The sequence below is a fragment of the Tripterygium wilfordii genome, chromosome 8 (genome assembly GCF_013401445.1).
Source record: "Tripterygium wilfordii isolate XIE 37 chromosome 8, ASM1340144v1, whole genome shotgun sequence".
NCBI classification, from domain to species: Eukaryota; Viridiplantae; Streptophyta; class Magnoliopsida; order Celastrales; family Celastraceae; genus Tripterygium; species Tripterygium wilfordii.
In genome coordinates, this window is record NC_052239.1 from 2,586,635 (window position 1) to 2,607,328 (window position 20,694).

The window sequence follows — 20,694 nt, forward strand, 5'->3', positions numbered from 1 at the left end:
AATATTTTTAGTATTCGAAGTGTTTTAAACTCCATAGCAGGAAAGCTAAAAGAAATAAGATAAATAAAGATAAAAGACCATAATGGAAAGGGAGAAGAAAAACATGTAATCAATACCAACAAAGCATTTTGTTATGTAACAAACACTGCTTTAAAGTTAATGAAATTGCTAAGAGTGATATATAAATGATAACCCTAAAAATAATCAATGGTCTAGATTAAATTAGATCAATCTAATGGTCATGATTAAATAAAACTAAAACTAAAAATAATATTAATATATATTTAATATATATGTCGGTAATCGGGAAATTTACCGGTTTTGAACTTTGCTTACCGTTACCGTTACCATTACCGAAATCATCGGTAAATTTACCGTACCGAACAATTGGTAACGGTATACCAATCTTTTGCTATTTTCGGTAACCAATTCGTCGGTAATGGTATACCAGTGGATAATTTACCATACCAGTAACAGCCCTAAAGATTTCAAACAAGTAATCAAAATCTGCTGGCATTATGTTATATTATATACATACAATCATGATTCGTACTTATCATAGTACCAGATTTTTGGAATATGATATGTAGGAATTGCAATTCGCAGACATGCATTGCATTTGGATAGCAAATACACCCTAACTTCAAAACAATCCAACATATGTTCCTGGAAGCTACACCAGACCTTCCTTAATCAACACTGTATCTACCTTTTCCCAGTTGTCTATAATCTATTACTTACAAATTTGCATTTTCGCGTATAATACAAATCAATAGTATTACAGATCTTAGTGTTTTTTGTCCCAACTGATATTCCAAATGCTAAGTTGGACGCACAAGATTTCATATGGCCGGTCATAGGGTGACACAGACGAAAACAACAAAGAAAGATTGAACCAACGTTCAAACACAAGAATACACTGGAATCCACTAAAAAATGAGAAGAAAATGCTTCATATATTTCTTAGAAAAAGAGATAATGACCATTAGGGCCGGCTACAACCCTAAAATGATGAGAAAAAAATGCAAAAAACGTAAAATTGTGACAATACTCTTAAAAAAGAAAATGACACATTTAAGGCCCTAAATGATGGAATTTCACAAAAATAAGGTGGGGTTAGAGGCCAAAGGCACCTAGCTCTGCTCATTACGCCATTTCTCTTCAAATTTCATCGAATTCGGACAACGTGACAATTATCAATCCTATTAATTGATTTTATTGTAAATATAGCAAACTACATAAATTAGTCCGATATCATGCGGGGCACATGGAGCCCATGATTTCACTAGATCATGTGCGTTCATTTTGAGATAAATGAAACAAAAAACCCTAAGATTCTTAACATTTTCGAATACAAACTAGCACTCATTAATCAAGCTTATCAAAATATATATTGATTAATCATATCTCAATCTTTCTAGAGATTTTACAATACCCGTGTGGCTACGCGTGTCATACATTCGGTTTGGGAGTGCGAGCCATCCTACCAAAACGTCTCAAAGTTAGAGAATAATGGTTTTGGTGCTGGCTACTTGTTCCCATAAACCCTAATACCATGCCTTGTCTTCATTAAGCAGCTCTCCACTTTCCATGCCCTTAATTTTGCTTCTTCTCTAATCAATAATACTATAACCTGAATCCCCCCAACTCCAAGGAAACTCATGAGTCTCGCATCTTCCAATGCAAATCCCTCAGTTTTCGTCAAGATGACCATGTTCACTCCCCTTGCTTCCTAAACAATTCAGTCAAATCTTTCTTGGCATTTGAGATTAATTTGTACGCACATTTTAGACACTATATATATATATACTCCAAACCAGAACCAGTTGGACCCTCGTGGCCTTCTAGGTTCTAGCTCTTGATAGAGCTTTTTTACACGCCAGTTAGAGTTGTTCATCAACAAAAATGGCTGAGCTTAAGGTTAAAGAATGCAATAAGTTTGCATCCAAATCCAAGGCCCCTTCAAAGGGCAGTAATTTGTCCAGCAAGTGTGCTAAATTGGTTAAGCAGCAACGCGCTCGTATCTACATCTTGCGCCGCTGCGCAACCATGCTCCTCTGCTGGTACATTCATGGCGATGACTAGCTAATTATCATATATATAGCAGTACTAGTAGCATATATGGTAAGGTTCAGGTTCTTGTATCATGCTCGGTTGTTTCTGTTGGGTTTCATGGGCTTCGGTTGTGGTTTTCTCTTCTTTTTTGGTGCACTTCCTACTTTTTGCCCCTTGGTGGGGCTTTTGGGTGCAAGAGAGAGGTTTCTGGCCACAACTCTGCTTTTTCACCAACTGGACATCAATCAAGTATGGAATTGCTGGAGCTGGATGGTTATGTAAATGGAGAGGCTTCTGATGTTGTCAATAGTTGTTTGCCTACTTGTTTTGCTTCTTCTCTCTTTTTGGCCACCCAACTTCTTTCAGGGAAAATAAATGTAATCCTTGAAGAAGTTGGATGGGTTGCTCACTTGTTGTATTGGACTAATTGTGAACGTTATGAATTATATAAATTCTGATTACAATTATAACAACTGATGTATCTACAGCACAGGTTGAAATTCATTCAGATCATCCAAACTGTTCTGCTTTCTCAAGTCTAAGTCCAATTCATCATAGGGCCTAAGCCTTACGGGACCTTCTAGGGATCACTATTTTAAAACTCGTCTTACTAAATCAAGGCAATTCACGGGTTTATAAATGTTCGGGCTTCCGATGGAGTGGTGAGTTATGCAGAAAGCATGGAGAGCCTTTTTTACATGCTATAAGGGGGAGATTGATTCTTTACGAAGGAAATAATTATTTACACAAGTAATGATCAGTTTACAAAGAAACAGCTAATAGGAGTAAAGCACCACTTGAAAGTTCCTTGAACAGGATAGGAGTCTGCATTGGTGCGTTCATCAATGGAGTTTCAGCCTCAAATCTGATTTTCTCCTCCAATAATTCACAATCATGGAATTTACCATACATAAAACAACCTACCAGCCCTCTCCCATAAGGATGAAAACACAAATGACTAGTTCCGACCCTGGAGCTCCCTAACTGAAGCACAGATCTGCTTCCAACACCACCCTTCAGATCTCTGGAACAGACTCCACCACCAAATACTAGCAACAAATGAACCCCAGCATAGCAGCTCCTGATCCTGATGGCAATAATCCTGCTCATTACTGGTGGAAATATCAAAAAAAGAAAGAAAGAAAATTACAAAGCGCGCATTATTAACAAACACTTCAGCATAAATGGAATCTGAGCAACTAATGAATCAAAGACAGTAGATCAACGTTTATAAAATCAAGGGTAATATGCCTTCTCACCTGTAAAATTATAGATCTGAAGCCTTAAATTTTCTAGGCCTTTTATGCTGGGCTGGTGAAGATGGAGCCTCTGATGACCTTCCAGGTCCCTGGAAAACCGAATGTTAAAGGACAATGAGTCGATGACATTATGACAATACATTGCCTTGCCAAAAGTAAAACTAAGAGAGAACACAATATGATAGGTACCTTGCGTTTATGGTCCCTTTTGCCAACCCTTTCCCCTGAAATAACAAGAGAACAAAGCAAGTGAACAGCAGCATACAACAGACTTTTGTCGGACGAAAGGTAGATTAGTAAAAAATCAGAATGTCAAGAACTCAAGATCACTCAGTAAATTACCTCCAAAACTCATTGAGTCTGGAGCAAATGCTTGATCCTGATCACGGTTCGCTCTCTGTAAAAAGCTCAAAAATCACATTCTTAAGGATTGAATAGTAAAACTAACATGCTTGCATACTCAAAAGTCAAAACCCCATATTCCAACAATAAGAGATTTAGAAAGAAAAAAAAAAAGAAGATAAACTGAAAAAAATGTAAGCAACAGTATATTGACCTTGGGAGTGTCTGGTGCTTCAGTGTAGGAGCCATCACGAAAAGATGAGCCTTCTGCCTCCTTATGCTGTAACTGATGATCAAACATGCACACAAACATGTTTAAAAGTACAAGGTGGAAAGAGCCTCTTGTTATCACTAAACAACTATTTCCAACCGAATTCATATGGCATCAGTATATATATCTTGTCCATTTCAAACCAGTAACCAATGTCTATATCGCTTTAAGCCAATTCATGGGCAAGTGAATACTTTCCTAAGAAGTTATGCATTGCCAGCATTTAATGTTAACATTCCCAACAAACATAGAAGCAGTAGACAATTAAAAGACTAAAATTATTCTAATAAGAACATCAGTCAGATGGTAGGTGGGTATTGCCAAAACCAAGAAAGATGCCACAAGTCCTGTTTAATTTTCACATCATTAAAACAAAATTTAGCAAGGATATGAAGTTTGCAACAGAACAGTTTATCTATCAGGAAATACTCTCATGAAACGCCCCTGCCATTCAGTATATGTCATATTGATGAGATTGCATCCTTTTGTATCTAAATAGTAAAATAGTGTAGGGATGAAGTTGAGATAGATAACTCTATGAGCTCAGTGAATATTGTACTCATACATTTGAATAATATCATACATATTAGAAGGGATGGTTACCACTTAAAAGAACTAAAAACTAAAACCCAAAAATAAGGAACAAATTTCATGTGCAAGAAGCAAATCATAGATATGAAATACCTGTTTCTGAAGATTCAGCAGAGTTAGTATTTCTTTTCTCAATTCAAGATGCTCCGAGCAAACAGCTTTCGTAGGAACCTTTGGTTTTAAATTGACCTGTACAATACAAATTACATGATTACATACCTGATCTTGGATTGTCATTTGAGAGGAAGAATATAACTAGAAAGAATTTATTTCTAACAAGAGAGAAAGGTAATTGAAAAACTTAAAAAGCATCTAATAATATTAAATACTTCTACCATCAGGAATCGAAGGATCTTTCAACCTAAACTAGAAAGCCTAATAACGGATAACGAACAAAGGGGTTAAATTCAATGAGACCCCATGATAATGTTCAAAAGCATAGTCAAGAGTTTATTCAAATATGGATATGTTTGCTGATGAAAAATATATATTTCTACCAATCTAAAACCACATTTTCTGATTCGCATACCAAACAAAACAAGATGCAACCAAAGAATGGAATCACGACTCCATGCTGTTCCATACCATTCCTGTGTCCGAAATGCTGCGTAATTGAATCACTTAGCTCCTATACTTTTCGGCACTATATTTTTCAGATTTATCAAACCAACCCTAAATATCTATGCAACATTGTTAATAAGAGAAGTATCAAACCAAATTGTCTATAAGTCTGTTGCATTTCCCTACAACTAAAAGAGCTAAAATGCAAATAATATAGGTTTCACATCCACCAAAAAAAGTTCATGTACAATAAGATAAAACTAAGCCAGAAATACAGCATTCTCATATGACAAAAAGATAGAGATCTTAATGCAAATTAATCACACTTCAATCCTTCGAAATGGACTTAAATGAAAAGGCAAGAAGAACAATTATATGTGCTAAAAGAAAGTAATTAACGATGCTTTGGCAATTATCATACTCTCAAATGTAAAGTTTGAATTAAAATGGGCCAAAGTGAAACAATGCTAGAGAATTTTCACAATCACGTTGTCATGTGCATAACATCATCAGCCAATAAAATATGTTCCAAGAAAAAGATAATTTCTGCTGCATCAATGGTCAGGGAGAGGAACAAACCCCAAGATCTTGTAAAGTTTGCTCAACACGTTTGATAGTTCGAAGTCCAGCAGTTGAGCTTTCAGCTTGCACCATTTGCTCAAGTGCATATGTTCTCAAATATACCCGCAGCTGGAAATTCAATCAACCCGTCAAATTATTAAAGCACGTAGAATAAGGCCAATGTCACCCTCTCCTTGTCAACAAACACACTTACCATGCGCAAAGAAGATAAAGTAGAGGCATTATCTGCCATCACAAGACTTGATGGAACAATTGCTCCAAAAGGTATCTGATCATTTGATAAAGGTGATGCCACATCACCTTGACTAACAGCTCGATCAGGATTTTCTGAACCAACAATTGCCGTTGCACGCAACTCAGCCTGCTCAGCAACCTAGAAGAGATGAAGCAAGAGAAAATGCATAGAAGATGAAATTATAATAATCTACAGAAAACACATGTATATGTGCGCATACATAGCATTCTTCAGAAGGTTTGTAAATCAAACATAAAAATATTACTCAAACAAACTAAACAAAAAACCCCATTTCTTTGTCAATCCCATACTAAATTTCATCCCAGCGTAGTTCAAACAGCAACCTAACATAAGATTTCGCACTAATAAATCGTTCTACCTTAATAGGTCAATATAAACATCCTAAAAATCTGAAAGCAAATGTACCAAAAAATCTAGCTCGAAACTTACCCGTGCAAGCGTCCGAGACTCAGCTATTCTTTTTGCTTCGGCAAGGACCTGAAAGAGAAGTGAATGAAGAAAAACAAAAACACGACATATTCATTTGATGGGTTATTCCAAAACACAACTCATTTTTCCCTGAAACAAAGTAAAGACCTCAGCGTCTTTCTTCTCTTGCTGCTTTGTCTGGGATAGAACCATGGATAATTCACGCTTGCGTTCTATTTCTTGTGACATATTGTAAGTTTCCTACATTAGAAAAGAATCATTCAGAACCAGATAATAAACAATGAATGGAGTGCAATAGAAACTGTATACTATTACAATTATTTTCTTGCAACTACAAATTGTAACGCAGCCATCTGGCATCCATGTAAAAACTCCATTTTCAAAGATACTGCACCTTAACAAGAGGATGCCCTAAAACATCTGCAGAAGATGGATCTCTAGCAAGCAGTATAACTCGGGAAACTACAAGCGAATACATTGCCATCAATCAGAAATCTCTCAACGATAAATGTCATGGTATTCCCAGGACAATGGATCAATATCAAGTTGTTAATTCGAAATATTAGAAGGAAAGAATAAAAGAAATTTTATTATTGAGCAGCATATAATAGCAAGTCCATACCATTGTAATAACGATCCTTCAATTCCTCCACTGTTCGAGAGGATGGGAACCTGTCAGCAATCACGATGAACCGGAGATCGAACTGTTCGCACAAGGAAAACAACAGATCTGTCTCTTCCTTGGTCCACATCTAATGAAGGCAAATTGAAAGAAAATATAAATGACAAAAAAAATTTACAAACAAGATTTAAAAAAAAAAACTTTTTAAACTTTTTGACATATAATCCTGCAGTTGGAGTCTAAAAAGAGAGCCAACTACAACGTAACCTACAGCACTGGTCAAATGCTTCTTGTACTCCTCATCTGTGTATTTGACAGCATCAACAGACTGCACCATCCCAGATAAAACCGAGGTTAATGCGAACTCAAGCTTGATCAATAAGATGATCGGATATTTGAAAAGGAATAGACTCTATTCGTAGAGTAAAATGGGAAAAAAAAAATTGTACCTTGTTATACTTGGCAAAGGAATAGTCACCTGTGGGAGGAACACCATTCACAACTCTGACCTGCAGAGAACAAGTATTAAAAAACTATAGCTAAAAATCAAATTTCGTAGAGAAAATTTCATTAATGAACGGAAAGCTACCCAGTGATAAAGCTGCAGATTGTCTTTTCGAGCAGAATTAGTAAATGGAAGCCACTGCCAAGTTATCTGAAGATAGAAGTTTCAAATATTAGAAAACAAAACCTGCATCAGAAGTTGAACTTGAAAATAAACTTCAATAACAAAAGGTGACAAAGGATTGTAATATCTTGAGTGATGAACTGATCACAGAGCAAAATAGTAAAGGATTCGTGAGATAAAAGATGAGCTCTGCTGGATGGAACAAACTTTAAGAAGAACATCCACTTCAATAGAAAATAATGCACATCAATTACTGATATGTACCACATCGATTCTGATTGATGATTTCAACCGATTGAAATATTAAAAAACAAGACTTTTTCTTCAATGCACTCATTTGAACTTTTACATTCTCAGTCTTTGAGACTGCCACAAAGCCATGTCTACCATAAGTAACATAAGAAACCAGAAACTCAACTCATGGCAATCTAACTATGCTCAAGCATCAAGTGGCATCCTAACTGGTGATCAAGCTTGGTTTGTCAAAAACTTAGTTAATTCAAAACAGCAAAAGGAAGCATTAGAACCTAAAAGAAAAGTTTGCAAATTTCTAAGGTTGTTGACAAGCTCCATAAAACACAATTGCTTAATTTCCAAATACAACCAAAAACTCAAAAATTAGTTACAACAAAAATATAAACTAATAAATATAATTGACATGCCTTCTCATCTGCCGGTGGCCGCTTCTTCAACTGGGAAGTATCAATTGCTGGCATAAGAGGCGCCAGACCTCCTGTAAGTGCATAAACCTAAAATAGCAACCTGACATTAGTCATAACAAAAACTGCTTATGCAAACTCACCAATTCAAGCAAACTTGCGCTCGACAGAAATATATAAAAATATGCCTCGCGAGAGATGCCATCGGGCTTTCGCTGGGAATCCTTGGGCGTCCGAGATTTCTTCTCTTGGGGTATGGGCAATGGATTCTTTGGCAATCCCAGGATGTCCTTGGCGTCCATCTCGAAGCCCAGAAAGGTGGAACTTTTGCGAGTTTCATATACTATCGAGGAACTTGGGGTTCGCAAGACATTCGAATTTTCAATAAAACAGGATCAGAAGAAGAAGTTTTGCAATGATTAAGTTTTGATTCCAAGTGATTGGATTGGGATAAATCAGGGCTTCTTAACTTGATCGGTGTTCCGGGATAGAAATTAGGAATTAGGGCAGTTTTAGGGTGCGAAAGATTTGAGCATAACAATGAAATTGGGATTCTGTTTGGGCAATGAAAACTCTTCACTTCAATACTAATTGGGCCATTGAAGGCCTCATTGTCGAAGCCCGCAAGATATTGGACAGTAGCATCAAATGGGCCAATCGTTTTTAGGCCTCTACACGGCCTATCTAATTGGTTAGTTGCTTTAGGTGAATTTTAGATGCACTAATTGGGCCATTTGAAGGCTCATTGTCGAAGCCCGCAAGATGTTGGACTGTAGCATCAAATGGGCCAATAGTTTTTAGGCCTCTACACGGCCGATCTAATTGGTTAGTTGCTTTAGGTGAATTTTAGATGCATTAATTGGGCCATTTGAAGGCTTATTGACGAAGCCCACAAGATGTTGGACTGTAGCATCAAATGGGCCAATAGTTTTTAGGCCTCTACACGGCCGATCTAATTGGTTAGTTGCTTTAGGTGAATTTTAGATGCACTAATTGGGCCATTTGAAGGCTCATTGTCGAAGGCCGCAAGATGTTGGACTGTAGCATCAAATGGGCCAATAGTTTTTAGGCCTCTACACGGCCGATCTAATTGGTTAGTTGCTTTAGGTGAATTTTAGTTGCACTAATTGGGCCCTTTGAAGGCCTCATTGTAGAAGCCCGCAAGATGTTGGACTGTAGCATCAAATGGGTCAATGGTTTTTAGGCCTCTACACGGCCAATCTAATTGGTTAGTTGCTAGGTTTTTTTAGGTGAATTTTAGTTGCACCTTGGCCTTTTCAAACTATACCTCAACTTACATTAACTTAGGTTTGACCCTTTGTTTTTTAGTTATTGGATCCTCACACCCCACCCTTTCTTTCAACGAGAGACAAACAATGGTGAGTTTGTCTTCCCAACGACCATACCATTGCTATTCGCGTCTGTGGGTTATCCATCACCGCCTTATCACAATGGTTAGGGGTTAGGGTCTGTTAAGGCGATGACATTGGTAGCAAGAATAATACTTAAAACCTCCAAACTATAATCCCAAATACCTTCAATCAATGTGAAGAGGTGGTCCATTGGATATTAAATGGGTCATACATGTGTGTTTTATAAGCAATCATTATTTCACATAAATTTTGCTATAAATCATATTTTTGATGTACGTACCATTACCCTGTGGCAATTAAGGCCCGGCCAAAGCCATTCGACCGACGGAACCAAACTGTCACTCTTTATCTATACAAAGTCGGACAACTTTTCCCGTACCTTGCCAACAATAATTTGTGGACAAGAAGACTCCACAAAAGAAAAGGAAGAATGTTAATGGTTATAATATATATATTAGTGCCACAGCCACAGACAATTATTTTTCCTTGATTGAGCAAGAAATGACAAATTGGTTTTGTTATAATGCTTTTCGTTGCTTACAACACATGCATACATATAAACAACATATGTCTTGATCTTACTTATGGTTTCTTCTCCTTGTGGTTGTAAGATATAGTAGACATATATAATTAGCTAAAAACAATAATGCATACATCATTCGTTTGTATCTATATATATATAGCTTATGCTATTGTCTTTGTTTACTTGGAATTATTCCTTGTTTGTTACTGTCTAATTATTGTGTTGGCATGTTGTTTTGTCTTGTCAAATGAAAACGGGCATGGTTGTTGCTTGTCATATATAAACTATATCACTAAACACAATTAGCTGATTAATCACTCCATGTAAGTTTGTATTAAATCATATATTATTTTTTTTTTGATTTTGGACCTTTATTTTGTTCTTCATTGCCTCTTATATGTGTCACCATTCTAATTGGCCTAACTACTACTACCTATTTAAATTGCGATCATACTCTTGGTATTGTATGCCTCTTCAAAAATTTTGGGTACGTAATAGTCGAACTTTTGAATACTCAAATTAATCATCCTACTCTCTCCCCATATTTTGACAAAGTCGCAGAGTGTTAATATGAAAAGTTATAAACTTTAATCCTCAAAATGGAAATGTTCATTCATATTCGACTCGATTAAGCTATTTCATGACCTAGTTGAGAATATATATATATATATATATATATATATATATATATATATATATTTAGTTAGTTAGTTAAAACTACATATGCATTATAAACTAGTTTTTAACTTGTGATTGGTATTATCACAACATTAATTCACTGTCATCGACATATATATATATATAGTAAGTATTCAATCAATATCACCGCAAAACAATCATTAATCTTCTACCGACAGGCTTAAATGATAATGCTAAACATTCCACGTTTTTCTTCTAGTTATATATATATATATATATATATAATTTATGGGAGTTATTGTGTTTTTGAATGACGAGAGAATCAAACTATATCACCTTGTACAGAGTCGTACGTTGATTCTTTGTCGTGGAAACAATGAAAACATGTTAAATATATGTCAATCTGACATGCACCCTCACCAAACTAAGCAACAAGAACTTTTACGTGATAACAATTCAACGAGAAGAAAATAAATCTAAAGTGACATGCAACAGCATCCGATCATATATATATATATATATATATATATATATACAACTTTGCAGGGCAGAGCCAAAAATTTTCATGAGGGGGGCGAAAAGTTGGTAAGGGTTCGGGGACAATGACCTCAAAATTTTTTTTAGGGTTAATTATATACTGAAAAATAACTAATTTCTCATTGATTATATAACAAAATTATAGTGAAAAATACAAATATCACGAAATTCATAGAGACCATGAACTTACGACTTTCATAACATAATGCATTTTAGCTACCATAATGACATAATGGCAGTCGGAACAATCGAACAAGAGTAGGTTTAAATAAAGGAGAAGAATAGGTTTAAAAAAAGAAGAAAGAAATGCTCGTAAAAAGGAAAAAATTGGTTTAAAAAAAAAAAAAAGAGAGAGAGATGTTGAACAGCTGTAGGGGTGTAAAAAACCGATCCGAATCGAAAACCAATCCGAAAATTTTTGTTTCGTTCGGTTAGGGTTTTGGGATTTATGCTTTTTCGGTTTACAGTTTTCAATTCGGTGTTAAATTAAAATTTTCGGTCTCAAACAGAAAATATTTGCAGAGTTAATAATATTATATATATCTTATATGTAATATAATGACTTACTAGTATTAATTTAGTAGTTTTAAACTATTAATTTTTTGCAGTTTACTAGACTTTTGTTTGTTTGAGAAGATAAGCATGTACAGATTGAACAAGTAAGAGTAATTGATGCTTGATATATTTTTTTTATTAAATCTGGTTGCCAACTGTTGCATTATTTTTGACACAATGACACCTGTATTATTTTTGACACTTGTTTGGATAATGAAATATGAGATTTTCACTTTTTCAGTTTATAAAAATTCTAAAAAGCTGAGTTATTTCGGTTCAAACCGAAAAGCCAACATATATGATTTGGCTTATTTTGATTTATGTTTGTATAACGGTCTGGTTCGATTTATTTAAATATAAAATCGAAAATATTTGGTTTGGATAAAACCAAATCAAACTCAAACCGAACTTCCACCAAACAATTGGAGTTGAGATTCGAACTCGATAGTATGGGTTAAAATGAAGCACAGTTTACCATCACACCAATAGGAAATATTTGAGTTGATGTGTCAAATCTATATATAACAACTAATTATTTTTTCAAAATCCAGGGAGCCCATGGTCCCTATGTGGCTCCGCCCCTGCGACTTTACATAGACATAAGAGCTTCCATTGGGTGCCATGTGGCATGCTAGGAATAAACGAGGACCCACCTTTGAAATATCACAAAATAATGGATTGAAGAGGAAATTATCCGATGTCAGAACTAGTGCATGCATTATGCACGTTTCGTGCTGTCCGAAAGTAAATTGGGAGACCAAACCCGGAAATTAATGTAGGCATGCACCTCACGTGGGTAAAGTGTTATTCCTCTAGTTGCTGACTCATACGCATCTAATTAAAAGTGTCTCATCAAGGCCGTCACTTACACTTGGTATTAGTAAGAGCATCTCTAACGGGAAGTGTAAGGAGAGGATTTGATTTAAGATATTTGATGGGTTTTGACAATGGTATATCCGAGAGTTTTCGAAAGTCCTGGGCGAATTTAAAAAAAGGGTCCTTTTAGAAAAATTAAATGACGTACGTTAATCAAATCGGTTTGGGCTATTATAAGATTGATATTTTTTTAAAAACATGAGGCCTTGGGTGATGGTCATGTTGCCCCACCTTAGGGACGTCCTTGGGTTTTGGGGTTTTCATATAATAAGAGGGTTTTGAGAAATTGTAACTCATTTCGTTACTGAAGTTGGAGTAGATGAATTTATTGAGAAACCACGTTTTAAAGTAATGTATAACAATAATCAAAAAAGTGTTTGATTAAAGTAGACGCGCTCTAATTGCAAAATATTTAACATTTTGTTATTGCCATAAAAATGACCATGGCGTAATTATGTCATCTCTCTCTTTCATTAGGTAATGCAGTATGGACTTGGGAGGTCATGAGATCGATTCTCATTGGGAGCAATATTCTTGTAATTACATATTGGGTTTTTGGCCCAACATACCCTATCGTCAGGTGAAAAAAATTTTGTGTTCATAGACTTGACGACCTTGGGTTTAAGCCCATATAATCAAATGTCCAAACTCCAAAAGACAAAATTTGTATAATGTGGTTATTGATTAAAAAAAAAAGTAATGCATTGATTTTGATGTAACATACTGTACACATAGTTTATTTCTACTTATACTTATCCTATCAAGGTAATTAAAATAACTATGACACCTAGGTTGACCAATTTTAATTTTTTGTCATGGATAAGTATTAGCTTCATTTGGTAAGAACATATATAATGTATATTCCACAAATAATGATGAATAATGAGTTGTGTTCACATAACCTAAAAAAATCAGCTGATCGAGGAAATTACATTTTGACAATTACATTCCCTTTAAAAACTCATCATTAATACATGCCAAAATAGAGGAAAAGAAAGGTAAGAAATACATATATATATACACACACACACACTAGCTTTTGGTGGAATTAGCAGCTTAATTATCTCGTCACTTACACTTGGTATTAGTTAGTAAAAATGGACAGCTTAGTTTGCACCTACGTGTTTGACATATATATATATAGTATTTAGATCAGCTAATTAAAAAAAAAGCAAAATATAAAAGAATATATCTATATATAATTTGGTTCACCAACATTAACTAATAGTTGGCTCACCCACACGAGTAGGAGGAAGAGTAGGAGGAATCAATATATATTTTTCTATATGATTACCAGTATTAGATGAGAGGGAGCAACAACCCCATTCATATCCAGGGAAAAAAAATTGAAATGAAAAAGAAAGAGAAACTACCAAAATCTCATTTAATAATAAATATTATTCAGTTATGATATCGATGAATCGATCCCAACAATTGATATCGCAGTTACCCCAACCGCTAAGTTATACGCACATGATTTCATGTGCATCATGTGGGGATATAGAGTCTACGTATTTACTTGGATCCCGTACGTATAACTCAGAAACTGAGATACCAACTTTTGAGATTTTTATCACTTCGGAATATTAGACCTTACAGGGTCAACATTGTACCCTCGTAAAATCTCATTTCGTTGGTAAAAAGTCAAAACACACGTATGTAATGTGGAACTGGTAACGGCTGTACCTAATTGGATGATGACCAGAATCTAACTACTTTTCAAAGCCGTGGGTTAATATGAAGCTTCTGGGTAATCCATTTGGAGTGTAAGGAAAAAAAAAGATCAAGAAAAAAAGGTTAAATCGGTTGACAATGGAGGAAAAGGGCAAAAAACATGTGGAGAGATTAGTCAGAAAGGGAAAAAAAGAAAGAAAGAAAAAAAAGGTTGGAAGAAGTCAAAGTACGCGTAATGTGAAAACGGCATCTTCAGTCCAAAACTCCCCACACGGACGGACACGGTTTGGTGTTTAGTTGTAAACTTTGTAGTGTCCAATAAGAAGGGGACAAACAGCCGCTTCCAGAACAGGGTGGGCCCACCACTCCTCTAAAGATTTTCTTAACAGATTCTTTGAAATACAATAAAATATAAGATTATCCATTCAACCAACACACAGTATCGAATTACCTATTATATTTTCTACTTCATTATAATAGTGATTCTTTATCTTTTTTAATTTTATTATGAGATAGGATGAGAGAGTGGACAAGAGAGTCCGTTTGGTTTGTTTTCTGTTTTCTACTTTTTTTTTTTTTATAGATGGTTTCTATATTGATCTAGCTGAATTGTATTTATATATATATTTTTTATGGTTTTAAGGTGTTGATTATGGAAATACGTTGTTTTTTTATAATAAAATACTCCCATTAAAAACACTAATAATTAGGCCGGAACTTTAGACGCTTTGTCCATTAAAGGTCAGTTGGATTCAACTCTTCATGGGGGGCATACGCATGATGTCTCACTTTAATCCCCATTAACTGATTACTAATTAAAACAAATCATATTATTTAAGATGGGTGCCGCCAGCATCCCTTAATTTACGATGCTGATGTAGATTTAAATATTCAAAACATATAATATATATATATATATATATACACATATATATATGACAGGCATGACTACATATATTATATATATGCCTCCAACCGAGTCTCAAACTTCACACTCAAAACTACTTCTCCTTCATTGCAAGTATTTCAAACAATTTCTTTCTTCTTGAAGCCAAGAATGGTAGCCGCCTCTCCGTTTTCAATGCGATACAAGAAAACAAAGGCGGTAGGAATTCCTACGATCGATCTTTCAATCCAAAACAAGTCAGAAGTATCGAGAATGATCGTAAACGCCTGCGAAGAGCTCGGGTTCTTCAAGGTTATCAACCATGGTGTTCCTGAAGAGGTAATAGGAAGAATGAAAGATGAAGGGGCTCAATTCTTTGGAAAAACAATGATGGAGAAGCGAGAAGCCGGACCGGCTAGGCCTTTTGGTTATGGCTGCAAGAACATCGGTGTTAATGGTGACATGGGAGAGCTTGAATATCTTCTTCTTCACACCAATCCTCTTGACATCTCCGAGAGATCCCAATCTATTAACTCCAATGACCCTACAAAATTCAGGTAACAACTACTTAATTTCTTGCTTATAGAATTTATTTATTTTTTAATGATCTTAATTTCATTGATTTGAAATTAGGGTGTTGATTTATGTAACTTTGCGTGGTTTATGTGCTTGCTTTCTGGGTTATACATTGTTTATGACTTGTCTAAAGTTGCAACTTTTTTCTTATATTAATACACATTAAAAAATGGACTATTGAACAATATTAAACAATATATAAGCTTAATATAGTATTTAATTTCATACATATATATCTATATATATATATATATAGAGAGAGAGAGAGAGAGAGAGAGCCCACATATCTAATATTTAATGCATAATCCTAATTAGTGATGCCGATATCGTCTCATAGATGTATTAATCGTACTAATTATAATATATAGTTCTTGCTTCTTGGCTTGTAGATAAGCATATTTAATTAGGATTCTAGAAATATATGTACTATTATATCTCCTAGAAAAGGACACAAATCTTTGCTTTATGAAGAAGAAAGTTTATAATTATTATCATTACATATATATTGCCATATGGGTTAAGTTCAATTTGCAGTCCAAGTATATACATACACACACTCAGATATATATACATATACATATATATATATGTATATATATATATGTATATACCCTATGTGGACCAAAAGTGTGGACCAAGTTTATATATATATATATATATACCTTATTGTGATTTTGGGAATGATCTGTTACAAATGACAAATACGCTATTTAGTGAGTTGGAAACAACTATTTTGGGCCCCTTTTGGGCCTCATTTTCAATGGAATGTACGAGTCAAACAAGAAGAAATACAAGTCCAGAGAAGCTTCTTGATATTGTACTACTCATGCTAAAAAGGGTAATGGTTATGTACTGTCAACAATTACTTGCATAGTACTGAGATGCTGCTTTTGCAAATCACTTTACAGATATATATATATATATATATATATATAGTAACCACTACCATAAATTTCAATTCTAGTCAACAAAATCCACTGATTTTTTCATAATTACCTTTGTTCTTGTGTGGTTAAGCCTTGTGGGTGCATGTGATTAATTAGTTTAGCTCCTGTGTTGGGAGGAGTCAATACACTTTCAATTCATCGATGTATACATATTAGGGGTGTAAACGGTCGATTTTTTTACAAGAATTTACCGACCAATCGATCATTAAGAATGGTTATTTCGATCGATTCTCACTATTTTTTACAACTAACTGACTATTTAGTCGGTTAACCGTTCGGTTCGATTATTCAGATAATTTTTTAACAGCCCTAATATATGTCATATGTGTGCTTGTATATATATTGAACCTATTAGAGATTAGTGAGGAGAGAGACATGTTTTTGTAAAGAACACGTTTTGTGTTTCAATTATGGTTCTTCCCTCTTTAAGAGACATGTTTTTGTGGTGTTGATGCAGTTGTGCAGTGAATAACTATGTAGACGCGGTTAGAGGATTGGCGTGTGAGATTTTAGATCTGGCGGCCGAGGGATTGTGGGTCCCAGACAAGTTCGTGTTCAGCCGGCTCATCAGGGACGTCCACAGCGATTCAGTGCTAAGACTCAATCACTATCCTCCATCGGTCAACGAATGGGACCCAGCACCTTCAAAAATAGGATTCGGAGAGCACTCTGACCCTCAAATCTTGACCATTCTCACCTCCAATGACGTGGCCGGCCTTCAAATTTGCTCACAAGATGGTTTGTGGGTCCCCGTCCCTCCTGACCCCACTTCCTTCTATGTCATTGTTGGTGACGCCTTACAGGCGTTAACGAATGGGAGATTCGTGAGCTCAAGGCACAGAGCGTTGGCCAACTCAACAAGGCAAAGACTGTCAATGATGTATTTTGGGGCTCCGCCTCTTGATTCATGGATTGCTCCGCTACCGGAGATGGTCTCGAACCAGAACCCGAGTCTGTATAAGCCCTTCACTTGGGGAGACTTCAAAAACGCCGCCTATTCTCTGCGATTGGGAGACACCCGGCTTGACCACTTCAAGATTGCAATCTAGCTAGCCAGTATTCCAGATTTCTAGACATATATTTATATATTCTTGTACTTCGTTTGTGTAAACCAATTGGTATAGGAATTAGGGAACTTTTGTATATCGGGGTGGGGTTCATCTTTAGGGTTATCCTTGATACTTAAAAAACTCTAAGAAAGGCTAAATTGTGCGAGAATATTGGAGCATAACGTACCAGTCGTCGGTACAGTAATGTGAGTTCTTATTTTTAGTATGGTGGTAGAATTGTATTTTTGGTATTCGGATAGCTTGCTATAAAAGGGGAAACCCTTGTCGCAATTTTAACACTGGAATTCTTATATTGAAAATAATCGTAAACTCCGTGAATATAAACACTCTTGTCGAACCATGTAAAAACAAATGAGATATCTATGATTTAGTCACATCTCCGAAAAGGGTAGTTTGATAAGATATGGGCTTACTACATTTCGATTGGTAAGGTAGGATATTGCATTCACACCAACAATTAAACATTGAATTAAGTTAATTAATTAGCAAACTTAATAGTAGTTCTGTTTGACCACTAAACCAAATCAGTAATGGTTGGCTTTAATTATTTATATTGCTTTTGTGTTGCATGTAATTAAAGGCTAGGTAGGTCCTTCTGGGTATATATATATATATTCTATATAATACGAAATCAAATCATGATAAGATTTCATTTTTTGAATTTTATCTCTAAAAGGTTTGGTATATCCATGGTTGTTCTATCAACCAAGATGGTCTATTGTGTTAAATTAGCTGTTTAAGTAATGTTAGGTATGAGGAGGGATAGTGACTCAAACCAGGATTTGAGCCATTAGTGTCTGTCAACTTAGTTATTTAAGGAGTTTTATTAATTAAAGCTAGCTAGCTCGATCGATTTTCATTGACTATGGTCAGGAGTGTTAAAGGGTCCTACTTTATAACAATATAATATGTTCACAAATAAGGGTCATTTGAAGACGATAACAGATAATAGAGCAATAACAAGCAGAACAATCGAAAGAGTAGAGAAAGAAGAAGAACACGGGATTTATGTGGTTCAGTAAGAGTGCTTAGGTCCTTGAAGTCTATGACTGTTTTCACTATGAGAATTTCGGTAATACAACTGAGCTAGGTTTCCCCCTTTTATAGCAAACTACCCGGGTACCCAAAATACAATTATATCGTCATACTAAAAATAATCAATACTTATCAGTAATACCGTATCATACTACGTTTCCATCTCGCACAACTTCCCTTTTGCTAGAGCTCTTAGGTTTTAAGTAATACTTCCAATATGAGCCACTTTATTTAACAATAATAATATATATATCAATAGATGTCAAATATCGGTAGATAGGGTAGTCCTGAATTGGTAGAGCAACTTGATGATCTACATAAGATCAAATTCCAATGTCTTGTTATCTTGTGAAAATCTCATCAATGATTAATTAAACTCTTTTTTTTTTTTTTATAGCTAGGCTAATTATGATAAGTCTGGCCGTCCAACGCTCATTGACTTGCGTTAGTGTTAGTGAGTCTCTGGTGGCCAACTCTCCACACAAAACTTACAAGTCACGAATTGCACCATAAATTCTAGATGATCAATACAACAATACTACGATTATTAAACGCAACATTGATGAAGAAGCTAAGGAAGAACTAACACAAGTAGTCCGCTTTTAATTAATTGCACCAAATTAACTTGAAAGCGTTGTTGACCAAGTATATTAGGATATTCAGGAGGGCATTGCCGCATGTAAATATATATATATATATGTATGTATGTATGTATGTATATATATAAATATGAGAATAGACGAAATGTTCATGTTGTATTTGGCAATGGCGTCTTTGGTGTTATTGTTTGAAGCCCTAATGAAGCGCATGCAAGAAGACAATGTTGTTTTGCCAAGCAAGGAGATATTGGAGGATACAAATCACGATTCCTGTAAACAAGATACTGCTTTTATGTGTAAAAGCATCGGCACAGGGAGAAAATGGAGCGATGACGATCCGGATGGACATTGCCATCAAGTTTGGTGCCTTAAATGGCTGAATTTTCTCACATAATTGTCTTCTTTTCCTGCTGGTCCTTAGCGCGCATGCCATGAAATCGATCCATTTGTTATAATACTCTGTTCAATGTCTGTAACTCCCTGAAGAGAAGTAAAAATTCAAGCTGAAGAGACAAACAATGAAGAGATCATGTTAGGGGAGATCATCAGAAGATTTTTGAATCCATGGCAGGACCTGCATGTACTCTCTCAAGAACTGTTCTCCAACAAGTTGTTGGGTGTAGTGCCTTGAAGCCAATACTGTCTCTATTATAGTTTAGGTATAGACTATAGAACAAATGTGGTAATGCATAGCTGTATCCCCAAATAAGTGCCAATTGAATTTGTGAAAATCAGTAGAAATGGCTTTTGCATATATGTGGAGTAGCACATGAATTAGTTTTAGTGGTTTCTAGAAAATGGTCATTCTATAGGTACACAACATGGTCATTATAAGACTCCAAGGGATTGGTTTTGTGATAAGTTGTCACCATAAACTCTTGTCAAATACAAATGGGTCTTGAGTTCAATTTTCATGTCAAACGAATTTCTTTGGAACGATTCTCATTAGCCGAAACTCGAAAGCCTTGTATTGCCTGATGCTTTTTTTTTTCCCTAACCATTTTGTCTAAGTTGATGGACTTGTGATTCAAATTAGCAATAGATAAACAAAGCAAGTTTTCTTTTCTTGTATAGCAAAATGAGGGGGGAAAACAAACTACATATGATTGTGCGTCTTTGCCTTTTGGAGATACTTGGTTGAGTAATGTT

At 35.3% G+C, this 20,694-nt stretch overlaps 2 protein-coding genes across 3 annotated transcripts; one reads left to right on the top strand and one right to left on the bottom strand.

The window, feature by feature from the left end:
• Positions 1-2,777: 2,777 nt before the first annotated feature.
• On the bottom strand, positions 2,778-8,803 carry LOC120003411 (SWR1-complex protein 4-like). Of its 2 annotated transcripts, none has more exons than XM_038852392.1 (17): positions 8,444-8,802; positions 8,259-8,345; positions 7,558-7,623; positions 7,418-7,477; positions 7,240-7,296; positions 6,969-7,098; positions 6,741-6,808; positions 6,494-6,586; positions 6,347-6,394; positions 5,855-6,034; positions 5,659-5,769; positions 4,612-4,707; positions 3,871-3,942; positions 3,657-3,711; positions 3,504-3,538; positions 3,315-3,403; positions 2,778-3,167 (listed from the first exon to the last, which is right to left on the bottom strand). In XM_038852392.1, exons 1-16 carry the CDS (start codon positions 8,555-8,557, stop codon positions 3,323-3,325), a joined length of 1,353 nt encoding a protein of 450 aa, XP_038708320.1. In that variant the 5' UTR covers positions 8,558-8,802; the 3' UTR covers positions 2,778-3,167; positions 3,315-3,322. The 2 variants fall into 2 exon arrangements, with proteins under 2 accessions (XP_038708320.1, XP_038708321.1); XM_038852393.1 differs by having other exon boundaries at positions 2,848-3,142; positions 8,444-8,803.
• Positions 8,804-15,386: 6,583 nt separating this feature from the next.
• On the top strand, positions 15,387-18,142 carry LOC120003899 (gibberellin 2-beta-dioxygenase 2-like). The gene is made up of 2 exons (XM_038853052.1): positions 15,387-15,875; positions 17,299-18,142. The coding sequence occupies exons 1-2, from the start codon at positions 15,490-15,492 to the stop codon at positions 17,888-17,890; spliced, it is 978 nt and encodes a 325-aa protein (XP_038708980.1). The 5' UTR covers positions 15,387-15,489; the 3' UTR covers positions 17,891-18,142.
• The last annotated feature ends 2,552 nt before the right edge of the window (positions 18,143-20,694 follow it).

Excerpts from the sequence above, each read along its gene's own strand:
- LOC120003411 (XM_038852392.1), bottom strand. The coding sequence starts at position 8,557 with ATGGACGCCAAGGACATCCTGGGATTGCCAAAGAATCCATTGCCCATA. Across the intron at positions 7,624-8,258 it reads GGCCACCGGCAGATGAGAAG|ATAACTTGGCAGTGGCTTCC; the intron begins GCATGTCAATTA and ends TTCTATCTTCAG. Across the intron at positions 6,395-6,493 it reads AAGAGAAGAAAGACGCTGAG|GTCCTTGCCGAAGCAAAAAG; the intron begins GTCTTTACTTTG and ends CTTCTCTTTCAG.
- LOC120003899 (XM_038853052.1), top strand. The coding sequence starts at position 15,490 with ATGGTAGCCGCCTCTCCGTTTTCAATGCGATACAAGAAAACAAAGGCG. Across the intron at positions 15,876-17,298 it reads AATGACCCTACAAAATTCAG|TTGTGCAGTGAATAACTATG; the intron begins GTAACAACTACT and ends GTGTTGATGCAG.